General features: G+C 41.3%; 1 protein-coding gene across 1 annotated transcript in view; it reads right to left on the bottom strand.

Moving 5' to 3' along the window:
* Positions 1-130: 130 nt before the first annotated feature.
* loxhd1b (lipoxygenase homology PLAT domains 1b) overlaps positions 131-13,072 on the bottom strand; it is a 25,142-nt gene continuing 12,200 nt past the window's right edge. The window contains exons 21-43 of the mRNA XM_079516262.1: positions 12,749-13,072; positions 11,542-11,693; positions 10,103-10,236; positions 9,773-9,915; positions 9,485-9,589; positions 9,250-9,378; positions 8,217-8,381; positions 7,955-8,136; positions 7,685-7,801; positions 6,844-7,003; positions 6,383-6,537; positions 6,003-6,212; positions 5,722-5,854; positions 5,108-5,316; positions 4,810-4,995; positions 4,446-4,573; positions 4,185-4,302; positions 3,394-3,571; positions 2,768-2,953; positions 2,101-2,271; positions 1,555-1,687; positions 1,130-1,285; positions 131-887 (exon numbers count right to left, since the gene is read on the bottom strand). The exon at positions 12,749-13,072 is cut by the window's right edge and continues 7 nt beyond it. Coding sequence (XP_079372388.1) covers positions 407-887; positions 1,130-1,285; positions 1,555-1,687; positions 2,101-2,271; positions 2,768-2,953; positions 3,394-3,571; positions 4,185-4,302; positions 4,446-4,573; positions 4,810-4,995; positions 5,108-5,316; positions 5,722-5,854; positions 6,003-6,212; positions 6,383-6,537; positions 6,844-7,003; positions 7,685-7,801; positions 7,955-8,136; positions 8,217-8,381; positions 9,250-9,378; positions 9,485-9,589; positions 9,773-9,915; positions 10,103-10,236; positions 11,542-11,693; positions 12,749-13,072 — 4,055 coding nt within the window. The 3' untranslated portion in view covers positions 131-406. The remainder of the gene's footprint in view (positions 888-1,129; positions 1,286-1,554; positions 1,688-2,100; positions 2,272-2,767; positions 2,954-3,393; positions 3,572-4,184; positions 4,303-4,445; positions 4,574-4,809; positions 4,996-5,107; positions 5,317-5,721; positions 5,855-6,002; positions 6,213-6,382; positions 6,538-6,843; positions 7,004-7,684; positions 7,802-7,954; positions 8,137-8,216; positions 8,382-9,249; positions 9,379-9,484; positions 9,590-9,772; positions 9,916-10,102; positions 10,237-11,541; positions 11,694-12,748) is intronic.

The raw sequence follows: 13,072 nt of genomic DNA on the forward strand, positions 1-13,072 counted from the left end.
TAAATAAATATGCCCTCCTTGTTTTATTTGACTTGCATATTGTACATCACATAAATTGGCCGTATACAATTATGGTTCTAAATACGTGCTTTATCATCTCCGTTTTATTATGAATACCCATGTTTCCACAAACTTTAAATATGTGAAGCAAATGTATAAAATGGTGCAGTAACTGTTTGACAGATGCTGTACATTTGAATACTGGCATTTCTTTCTGGTAAGATCCATGTAAACAATGTAATCTGGTTCAGTTCAGTACGGAGCGTTCATTTACACCTCTCACACAGTTGACATGTCATATAAGAACCAGCAGGAATTATTCCCAAAGTCCTCTTCTGCCCAAGTCCAGAACTGGGCTTGGATCCAATGTCCTTTTATGTACTGTAAGCCTCTCTCCTATCACCAGCTAATACCTGGGATACAGCACCCTCTGAATCTGCCCATCGGCCTTGCGTGTGTCCAACCACTTCGAACATTGGAAGATAGTGGTCACTGAATTGGCTGTGTTGGTCACTTCAACGCACTCCAAATACCACCCTGCACTGGGTCCGGAGTTGTCATGCTCCACCTTCACTCTCAGCAGCTCGCCCAGATCCAGCATCTCCAGAACAAAGCGGTCCGTTCGTCCCCGCTCGAAAAGGTTCCGGAATTTTTGCTGCAGTTGTCGTATGCCAGAGTCCCCGTTGACACCGTAAAGGGTGATGAAAATGTTGGCGTCTGTGCCTGCCCCTTTGACGTCCCCAGTAATGATAATGATCTCATACTTGACAGGAACAAGGTTGCGAACTTTGCTCGCAAAGCTCTCTATGGACTTGTAACACTCGAACATCTGAAACTCGTCCTTTTTAGATGCCAGAGTAATCCGAGCGTCACAGCGGAAGAAATACCTGCAGGGATGCATGGTGTTTAGGATCAGCATTACTACATTTCTGTTTACTATTTGGGTTTGATTTGCATGCATGCATACATACGTGCATGATTTGATTATATTACAAATTACCAATCTTCGCTATTTGTCCATCAATTAAGTACATATGGCTGAAGTGGTTAAAACAATACTTTTTGTTTTTGTTATTTCAGATATCGAACCAGTGGTTTAAATGTTTATGATATTCTAACTTTCACTCACTTGTTTCCAAGCTCCTTTTCTGTCACCACAACCTCCATGACATGCCAGAAATGATCCGCCTTCGCCTTCTTGCCCTCTTTAGTTATGTGGCCGAGGCAGATGCCAGCTATCTGCCCCACGTGCTTGGATGAAAATTCAAATGTGTCGGTGGCACCACTGTAAAGATACAAAAAGTTAAGTAAATCTATTAAAGTCAAATCCAGTTTCTGCATACAGATAGGTGGTAAAATCACTGGTGCTCTGCCAGGATGTTTTACTCGCACATCATGATGACTTAACTCTCCTGAGAGTCTGAGAATAATGCTTGTAGCACAGAAAGTACAAGATAAAAGGGTGGAAAAACAAAGTGGAAGAGAGAAGATTCTGCAAAGCCACATATAAAGCAAGCAAGGGTCTCTACCGTCTCTTTGAGTTTGAGCCCCTACCTTTGGAACTTCTTTTTCTTATTCTCCATAACAAACTCCTTTGAACGGGCTTTCTTTCCTTCCAACACGATCCAGGCATTTTCAGAGGTGTCAGCATCATCTGTGGTAGCAGTTGTTGTAGCGATCTCATATTCTGAAACATAAAAAAGATAGAGGTTGGGCAACAGCAATAATTTAAAACTGTGTTTCCCAAACAGGGCCTTGACCCTTTTTGGGTGCATCTAAAATAAAATAAATCCCCAAAGTTCTAAAGTTTCCAAAACATTTCTGGAACATTTCCTAAAATGTTTCAGAAATCTTCAAAACCATTCAAAAATAGTGTCTATTGTTTTTTAACAGGTTTTAATTCCAATCCAATCCACTTTATTTACTGTATAGAGCACATGTACACTCAGTAAAACAAATATATAGTTATATATAAATATATACAAATACTATGATCATATATTATTATTATTATTATTATCGTATATTATTATATAGACAGTATATACTACATAATACTGTCATACAGACAGTTGGACAGTTAGTAAATCATACACTAACTTGTTTTATCACTGAGGTCCACGTTGTCATTGTTAGCACAGGCCAGCTCTCTCATGATCTGCCCGTCATCTTCACCCCTTGCCAGCCAGCGGTCACATGGGAACCTGAAGGTCTGGCTCATGGCTTCATCCTTCACATCAATGAACTCAAGGTGCCATCCTGGACAAGGACCTATGGGCAACAGATCCTCCTTTACTATTATACTACATCCAATCCCAATTTGGTCTTTTATCCTTTATTCTGTATAACTTATAGATGAAATTACTATCTCAACCTGAAAATACACTTTCTTTTTACTAAAGAGGTGGAGAGAAAGTGACTCCTTTTTCCTGAAAAAACACTATAACAATGATCGAGCTATTCGACACATATTCTAACAGAAAGCATCACATACAACCCCTTTAACTAATGATGTGAATGAACCCTAACAGAAATACACATCTAATAATCAATGTATGTATTCATTCAAGTGCATTGTGGAATGTTACTGTACAGTTCAGTCTAGTCTAGTTTCTATGGCAATAAAAAATAATCTGATTCTGATCAGACAGTATTGAATATGACTGATCGTCATGATTTTGTGTTGGTACAGTAAATCATGAAAAAGATTATGCACTTTCTTGCTGGTATGCTTTTCTAAAACTCATCCCTGCCATCACCTCCTCACCTTTGTTGTCATGCCACACCCGGGCCTTGGAGAGCTCACCAATACTGATAATGTCAGGGAATTTGAATATATCCTTCGCTTTACGTTCAAACTTGTTCCTGTTAGTGCTTTGCTGCAGTAGGAGTGTCCCTGTGTCCCCGTACTCTCCAAAAAACATCAGGGACACGTTGGCATCAGTGCCAGCATCTGGAATACAGCATAACAAAGAAAAGAAGAGCAAGACCGTTACAAAAGGGAAAGCTTTAGATTGAAATCCTACAAGAAAACTTTTGTATTTTTGTATCTTATATTAAAATTTGAATTGGCTTAAGGGAGGACCGGCGGGCGGGCGGACGGGCCGGTGGACCAAGTCGTCACGCTCATATCACTATGACTCAGCCATAACCATATAAGGAGTTCCCAATGCAGTTACGGCCAAATATGGAGTGTGTTGTATAACCTAATGTGTCGTCATGATAGATTATTTCAGTTGCTGTAACGAGCCTTTTAGACATGTACTGTAAAGTAAGTAACACATTTTGGCTGAGAGACTACCAGCCACAGGTTTATAGCTCACAAAAAGAGAGTTAAGCTTTTGCATAGGCCAGGAACCACAGTATAGGACAGTATAGTGTGTTGGAACCCACTTCCAAGGTCACTGGTCTGTATGTCGACGGTGTAAGTTGTTTTCTCCACCATCTCCTCATCATCCACAACAGCTGCCAGCTCACATACTGTGGTCCTCTTTGGTCCTTTGGTCTTGGACAGCCACTCTTCATAGGTGAACACATAGACCTCCTCAGTGGTCAAGTTCCTCATCGTGATCTACAGAAGACATTGTGACATGTACTGTAAAGTAACACATCTTGGTTGAGAGACTACCAGCCACAGGTTTATATCTCACAAACTATCTGGAGAGAGAATGGCACTAAAGGTTATCTCAGGTTAATCAAAAGTAAAAATGTATATTATAATGATAATGATTATGAATGAATGAGTGCTCTTTATTGGCGTGCAAGTTTGACTCTACCTGCACATCCAGGTACACTAGCATCCCTAGGAAGCTATAGCCCTTGCAAAATAAATTAGTGAGGTTGATCCTTAAACTTCCCCCCAGAACACGTCTTCTCCCTGCTCATTTTATTAGCCTCAAGTGCTCAGAGTGAAGGAGCTCTGTGTCGCATTAAAATCAGTATGGTCCACAGGATTGTAAACAAGGTGGAACCCAAAGACCTAGTCAATTAACATTGGTTATTCCAAAGATATTTTACCTTGCAAGTTGTAGCAGGTTCCATTTACAGTACTCACACAGATTAGCTTTTTGCTATTTTCGTTGTGTAGTACACTGGCAATTGTTTGAATGTATTTATTATTGCTTTTATTGTTCTGTATGTCTCTGTTACACCCCCACTGCTTTGACCTGGTCTCTGTGACCAACCGTGTCAAGGAACCAGTCCGGGCGACTTCCCGTGCAATCAATTCGGAGTCTGATCTTCTTCAGAGGAGCAATGTCATCTACCTCCAGGTTGAACACGTCGTCTTGGCCCCGTTCAAACCTAGTTTGCATTGAAAGTATCAGAAAGGTTGGTGCCAATTGCCAATGCCACACAGCTAAATTCAGATTTTACTATGCAGAGGGTCTCTTCATTACTGATGCATATTCAAGTCCCTTGAAGTGAAGAGTAGTAATAAGACTGACCTGGTTTCGCACTTCTGTAGCATCATCTCCTCTGTGCTGCCGTTGGCTCCAAATACAGTCAGGAAGATGTTGGTATCTGTTCCTGCATATTGAGTATCACCTGTGACAACTGTGGTCTCATAAACAACCTAAAAGGAACATAACATTCCATCATTATAATAAATGTCATTCCTTCCCACATTTTAGTGTGTGTGTGTGTGTGTGTGTGTGTGTGTGTGTGTGTGTGTGTGTGTGTGTGTGTGTGTGTGTGTGTGTGTGTGTGTGTGCGCGTGCAGGTTGTGAGCGTGCGTGTGTTTGTCTTTTCAAACAAAATCTAAATCTTTTTAAATCTATCATCCAAAGCTGGGTTCTATTTTTGAATCACCTTGCGGACAATGTTGAGCATGCTGGAGTCCAGCACATTGAACAGTCTGGAAGTGAGGCCGTCTCCTCTGTCTTTAGCCAGCCAGCAATTAACATTGAAGGTATACTTGATACCTTTAGTTGGCACAGCAACTGACAGCTCTTGCACCAACCAGCAGCTCTCTGGGGTGATACCATTATGGCCGAGCTGAGGGTCAGATAGAGAGAAAGAGAAGAATTAAAGCAAACAAGAATTCATTTGATAAATGCTGAGTGGCTTTAAAAAGAGACAACTTTCCACATATTCCCCATATTCTCACCTCCACCCTTTTGAGCTCTCCCACATCATTTCCGTAACTAATAAACTTCTCCATCGTGCCAGCAGCAAAACACTTCTTCCCCTCTGGCAGGTCCATCCATAGGCGCTCCGTCTCCAAGTCGTTGGGTCCAATGAGGATGACGTAGACCCTGGCCGTAGTTTCGGCATCACGGTCATTCACCGTGGACAATGTGAAGTGATAAGGGATGACTGTGTGGAAATAGAAGAGTAGTCAACCACTTCATTTTTCACGTGTTGCTGTTTGCGTGTTGACTCAAGTCACGTGTTGCTGTTTTCTTTTACCAAATGGTAAATGGTGCATAGCGCCTTTATCCAATTATTTCATACACCCATTCACACACACATTCATACACTGATGGAGGAAAAAAACATGCAGACACCAGCCTTCTCATCAGGAGCAGTTAATTGGGTTAATTGTCTTGCTCAAGGACACTACAACACAAAGCCAGGAGGAGACGGTGAACAAACCATGCAGGAACAAAATTGCAAAATGGATGCTCTACCTCCTGAGCCATGTGTCACCCCCAAATCACTAGAAAACAGCAAACATTATTTTTCCTGGGAAAAATACGAATAAATGCACGTTTGCCTTACTTGGACCCGTCTCCTCTACAACTGCTGCCTTCTTTTTCTTTTTCTTCTTGTTGGCATTTCTATCCAACCCCAACTTGGCCTGGGCAATCCGCTTGGCGTTTGGATCAGTGTTTCTCTCACTTCCCTCATAACCCTGAACACAACACAAAAGATAAACAAGCTAGACATAACAAGACAAACGTATGCCTGTTGACAGCAGCTAACCGAAATCTTTTAATTATCTATTAATTAAAAAAGAAAAGAAAAAAAAACTATTAGTTGTTCTGAAAACAAAACCAAACCTTGACAAAGAAGGTTCTATCTATGCGTTTGTCCTCTTTCTTCTTTGATAGCCATCGCTCACACAGGAACATGTACACCTCCTCTGTATCCTCGTCTGCCACCTCTACCTGGTCAAGGTACCAGTCTGCTCCCAACCCAGAGTTGTCATGGACAATGCGGATCTTATACACCTGGCCCAGGTCCACAGCCTCTATCGTGAACTTGTCCACCTGGGAGCCAAACATGCAGGATATCTCAAGTACAATCTTGACACTCTTTGCAACAAAACGACAGCTCAGCCGTGTCAGTTTTCAGGTACTTGATAGGATGCCACCTCAAAACTGGGACAGCTGGGGAAGAAATGCACTGCCCAAGTCATGATTGTGTCTTTCTCATGTACCTCTCCTTTTTCAAACTTGTTGCTGTTGGTCTCAGATTTGCTGAGTTTGCGTGGTCCAGTGTCTCCCAGATCACCGTAGATGGTGAGGAAGACATTGGCATCAGTACCTGCTCCTCCCATATCGCCCGTCCGCACAGAAACGTGGTATATGTGAGCTATCATGGAAGAAAACAGTGTCAGTCAATGATGAAACTGATCTCTTACAATTCCACCGTTTTCATGCAGTTACTTTCTGAGTTATACTTGTATAGTGTCTCAAGTGAAACTGTCATTGTAAAATGTTCACACATTTCAGCATATTAACCACTTAAGCCCTATTTAATTGCACAATGAATAGCGACAATAGCTGATATACAAGCTCACAACAAAGCTCACGCTGTGAGCTTGTAGATTTACTACTTTTTTATCATTTAAAACTTGTTGTGCTACCATCTCTGATGTGACACCCATGGGGGACCTACTTTCCAGGGCGTCCTCTACCTCGATCTCAGTCCGTTTTACTTTTTTCTTTTCAAGTTTTTCAGTGATTATATCAGAGGGAACCAGCTCCATCACTGTCTCCCCGTCTTCCTCCGATTTGGCTAGCCAGGTTTCACATGGGAAAATGGTTGTCTCCGAACCCTAGACCAAAAAACAGATACGAGTCCTCATATTTATATTGGGTTTCACTGCTGCCCTTCTTCTCTGCCTACAGCATCTATCTCACCATCATATAATGTATATGTTTTACAATTTATGCATTTAGCAGAGGCTCTTTATCCAGAGTGACTTACATTAAGAAAGGTAAACAGTAACACATACATCAAATGCAGAGAGACGGTGTAGTACCTCAGTAATCTAGGAACCTAGCATCAGTCTAAACAATATAATATCAAAACTATATGTGTACATTGAAACTATAGATACTATAGGATGCCAGGTAAACAAATTAAGCATCTGTCTAAATGACATTTTAACCTTTGCATAAGACTGCATAGTCGTCAAGGCTAAGTAGGAGTATATGAAAAGGTGAGTTCGGATTACAACAGAAAATTGGGATTGAATCTGCAGTTCTAACTGCAATGGGGAGTTTGTTCTACAACTGATGCCAATGTCTTTGCCATCCTCTTTGGTGAAAATGACAACACAGGTAACTCTGTGGTCAAATGCCTAGTCCTATTGTTATGACAGCATGGTATGTGCTGCATGCGATGTTTAAATAACTCAAATCTAACTGGTCCTGTATCTCCCACCTCCACAATGCTAAAAAAGTGCATAAATCAGCATTAAAGAATAGCCAATGGGGTTTCAGACTTTTAGTACCTTTCCTTTTCTTAGCAGCCGTCTGATCTCCACTCGGTCGAGGTGCCATCCAGGATTGGTGCCTCTATTGTCGTGTCCTATCCTGATTTTTTCTATGACTTCGCCAACATCCTCCAACTGGGTTAAATTGCATAAATAGAATTTATCAATCAATCAATCAATCAATCAATCAATCAATCAATCAATCAATCAATCAATCAATCAATAGGTTTCCACCCGGCAAGTTATTTAGCTAGTTTCAAGTTCATGCAGATACATGCACTCACCCACCTCCACAATGAACATATCCTCAGCCCCCCTCTCAAAGTACATAATTCTCTCTCGCTCGTTCACACACAGGGATTTCTGCTGTGTGCAGACGCCCTTACGGCCGTACAGAACTATGAAGACATCAGCATCCGTCCCAGCGCAAAACTCATCACTGGTGTATACCTTTATCTCATAAGGCACAACTGAAAAGACAAAAGAAATGTCACGATTGCATGTTAAATATATGATGCACGTATGATATCATACATACATGCTCACTCACATGGCATGTAGAGTTCTGTCTGCAGCTCAGCAGGGTAGAGGTCTCTCACTATGAAGCCGTCGTCCTCTCCTTTGTCCAGCCAACGGCCACACGGGAAGCATAGTCGCAGTCCTTGTGATACGGCGTCAATCTCCACCCAGTCCAAGAACCATCCACTTGAGGGCCCTGGTAGCAGTGGTGGAAAAAATCCTCACGTGTTTTACATAAGTAAACGTATCAATACTGCAATGTAGATATTCCTCTGTTACTAGTAGAAGTTCCGTATTCAAAATGTACGTGAGTAAACGTACAAAGGTATCAGCATCAAAATAGGCTACTATATACTATACTATAATACAAGTACCAAAAGTAAAAGTAGTCATTGTGCCATTTCACCAGTTCAAAAAATTATATTTTGAAAAGTGTTGTGGAGAACTAAATTTGTATTATTAGCAGAATTCCCAAGTACCACGGAGCAGGGCGGAAAGTAAAAATACCTCAAAATTGTACTTAAGTACAGTACTTGACTACATGTACTACTGTAGTTACTTCACACCACTGCTTGGTAGTTATATGTTATGTCTGTTTCATACAATTCACTGCTCATGAGTCATTACTGAAACTGCATAATTTTGATCAATACATAAACATTATGTATTGATCAAAATGATGCAGTTTCAGTAATGACTCATGATTACTGAAACTTCCCAGTGTAGCCTATGTCATAAAGGCTACACTGGGAAGTGTAAAGTAGAGCAGCTGTCAGTGAACCGGAAACCTTTCCCGGTTTGAACGCCAGTTCTACGTGGCATTATGCTGAAGTGTCCATGAGCAAGACATTTAACCCCTAACTGCTCCTGATGATCATCAGTATGTGAATATGTTTGAATGGATGAATGTTAGGCATTAGACATACATCGTAAAGCATTTTGAGTGATCAAACGATAACAAGTGCCATATAAATGCAAAATAAGCATATTTTAATTACATTATGCTGTAAGCTATGATCTACAGAAGTTGCCATTTTACAACATAATTTCACTCTGAAGCTCACCAGAATTGTCGTGGCCAATGCGTATCTTTTCAAGGTCTCCCAGATCCACTGCCTCAACAGTGAACTCGTCAACCATTCCCTGTTCAAACTTATTTTTATGGGTCTTGCACGTTTTCAGCATGATTAACCCTGAGAGAAGGAGGAGCAGTTAGATTTGAGTTGTTTAAACATTGCATGCAGCACATCTGTCATAACAATAGGACTAGGCATTTGACTACCGACACCGCAGCGTTACCTGTGTCGTCATTTTCACCAAAGAGGATGGCAAAGACATTGGCATCAGTTCCAGCGTTCTTCTTTTCCCCCGTTTTTATTTTCAGAGTGTATGTGGTGGACATGGCTGTAAGATGCAACACAAGAAGAACAAAACAAATTGATGCCAGACTTTGTAATGTTACATATATGCAGAATCTGGTTTGTTTACATTAGTTGACCGCGGTTTCTACTTCATCCCCTCCTTTGAACAGGGTTAATTTTTCATCCATAATATCTCCATACAAAAAAGATAGAAGGGGAGTGTTACCTTTCTGCTCGAGGCCCAGGGCGGTGGCCCCCTCATCATCATCATCTTTCTTCATAAAAGCTTCGTCCACAGGCACCAGCTCTCTCGCTACCTGTCCGTCATCCTCATCAATCGCCAGCCAGCGGTTACATGGGAAGTAGTAACTACAGACCCAAGAACAGAAGGTGATCAGCAGACATTTCTGTTATTATATTGTGTAATTACATTGGGATTCAGGCATTTAGCAGACGTTCTTATCCAGAGTGACTTAAGTGTGAAATCAGAGTACAAGCAGAGTAAGCATGAGCCCTAAAATAGGGATGGCAGATTGTTGAAAGTAGTTAAACTTACGTGGTGTCATCCTTCGTGTCCACTATCTCCACACGGTCCAAGTACCAGGCTGAGTAGTTGTTGGTGTTGTCATGACGAATACGTAGCTTTTTCAGAGGGCCCAGTTCAACAGCTGTTATGGAGAAATTATCCTCCTGGGAAATAAAATCATTATCCATATAAGACTGAAGTATCAGTGGATTCTATGTTTGGGAAGCTTTACTTAATTGTTCACACATCATTTACAAATGTACAAAGCAGAGACGGTGGCTACAATAACGGCTAATCTTCTTTGTTCAAAATGAACGCTGCCCGAGGAAGACCATAAACAATCACAACACCAGGATCTGGTGATCCTTGTCATTAATACAATATTTGTGTTGTTTCTTTGTTTCCCCACTAAAAGCCTAAATACTGTACATGCACATTTCAGTTTTATAACTATGCCTGAAGAAGGCCGAAAGGCCGAAACGTTGCTATATGACTCTTTAAAATAAAGTTCTTGAACCAGCAAGTGGCAGTGTGCGGGTCTCTCCTCCTTCCTCATAACGTTTGCTGTACTGCCAGGACCTATACGCACCTGCTATAAAACTGAACCGGGTGTGCGGAAGTCATCCCTCGAATAAGTTTTATAACTGGAAAAAAACTATTGTATATTCATCAGGTTCCTCCTTTAGTTGATTTTAAATATTTCAACAGCTAGCGTGTATTTTTGGCCATGGCTGACTTCACTCATTGATGTCTATATGAATGGCTGCTCTGTAAGCAAAAGTCCACTTCACAACAGTGAATAGACTCCTGTTACAGTTGATCTGAATAAATCAAACCAATTGTCTGTTGACATGAGTTTCGTGATCCTACAGAGTGTAATGTTTATATAAATAATTCATTGGCTTGAATTAATCAAGTGATGAGTAAAAGTAGGACAGGTTGAGTGACTCTGGGAGGGCCTTCTCGGCATCACAGCTGGCTAGCCTGCAGGAGCATGTAATCCTACCAGAGCACACTCCCATCTACAGCCTGCTGGAGGGCTCATGTTGCGTGGAAGTGTTAGTGTCTTTGACTAGTAACTGCTCATCTCCAATGGGATACCCTTTTCAGCAAGGACAAACACAGTGACAACAAAGGCTCACATTTCTATCATTGTTATGTGGGAAATTATACTGACTAATATTTAAAAGAATGAGGTCCTGGCCAAGAAGTCAGCTTCTAAACTTATACAGAAATATTGTGAAAAAAAAGAAAGAAGTAGAAAAAAAAGAAAGAAAAAATGTGGCTACTTTATGTGATATTATCATCATAACATTTTATATCAAATTATTATTATTCATTCTTATGTTGTTTTCCATGTACCATCTTGTATTTATGTTAGTAAGCTTAATTCTTATTCAATGAAAACCTTTTGTTTCATCTAGCCGATTAATACGATTGTTCTCTCCTCTCTGTTTCACCTATCGTACCTGTCCACTCTCAAACTTGTTGAGGTTGTTGGATTTCTTGAGATAGCGCTCTCCGGTGTCCCCGTTTTCTCCATAAATATTAATGAAGACCTTGGCATCAGTCCCAGCGCCACTCATCACGCCAGTGATGACGCTCACTTCATAGGTGTTCACTGTCAAACAATAGAGGGGATGAATTACTGACACCTTTTTGACCTGTCATATGTAGGCCAGCCAGGCCGTAAGGAAACGGTGTCAAATCAAACCACAAAGTATGCATACTGTCTGTGCTGCACTTCCTCAAACAACAAACAATTTATATTTGAAAAATCACACCTGTGTGAACTGAGTGGTGTAAGGTCTTAGCCTGTCTGACGTAATGAAATCATGTCTGACGTAATGAAATCACACCCGGGTGAACAGGGTGAACATAGCAACCATGCTCATTTTTTCTGCACAAACAAAGCCAGTTGTATGAAATCACACCCGGGTGAACAGGGTGAACATAGCAACCATGCTCATTTTTTCTGCACAACAAAGCCAGTTGTAGGAGTGGTTTACACCACTCAAAAATTGGAACCTGGGCTTTTTGAGCAGCGCTAGCCTCTCCTATGCCCAGCTTTCCAGGTTTGTGTAAACACAAACATTGAAGACAAAAGTGAAGACGGAAAAGTGAGAACGCAAATTGTGATTGGCCAGAATGAGATGATGATGCATGATGATAAGAGCGCCCCTCAGTCACCGGTGTGATGCATGATGATAAGAGCGCCCCTCAGTCACCGGTGTGGTTTTTAAATGTCAATTGCCTCTCTTCGTAAGGCTGTTTTGTATCCCTTTTCAGACAGCTTGCATCTACACAACCTCGCAATGCATTGTGAGCTTGTAGATTTTTTTTCCTTTTTTTGCTGATTTGGCAAAAATGACATGCCCAAAATAGGGATTCCAGGATGAAAGTGGTTACTGGAGAGTCCGTCTGTGGGTTATTTTACCAATGAAAAGTATTAACAAGAGACTAAATAATAACAACATTGGATCAAGTGGAACATGGGTTCTTTTGTCCATTTCCTGAAGATCTTTTACAACGTCTCATATCGTCAAATACACTATTAACATATTTGATGTACTTTTTTTTTTTTACATTTACAGTTTTCGTCTATTATGACATGCCCACAATTTTCATAGATTATTAATGGCTTATTTTAAATGATGGATTATTACTGTCGTGTACCTTCCAGTTCCTCTGAATCGTCAGGCAGTAGCTCCACCACCAGCTCCCCGTCCTCCTCTCCATGGGCCAGCCAGCGGGAGCAGGGGAACAAGTAGGTCTGCACCACTTCCGTCATCTCCTCCTCTCCGTCCCCCTCCTCGTCCTCATCCTCATCCTTCTTCTTTTTCTTCTTCTTCTTCTTGTCGTCCTTGTCCATTTTCTTCGCCTTGGGCCTCATGGCCATGATGGTACGCCTGAGCTCGACCCTCTCCAGGAACCAGCCAGGCCCGATGCCTACGTTGTCGTGACCGATGCGAATCTTGAACACCTTCTCGACGTCTTTGC

The sequence above is a fragment of the Electrona antarctica genome, assembly GCF_951216825.1.
Source record: "Electrona antarctica genome assembly, chromosome: 12".
Lineage (NCBI taxonomy): Eukaryota > Metazoa > Chordata > Actinopteri > Myctophiformes > Myctophidae > Electrona > Electrona antarctica.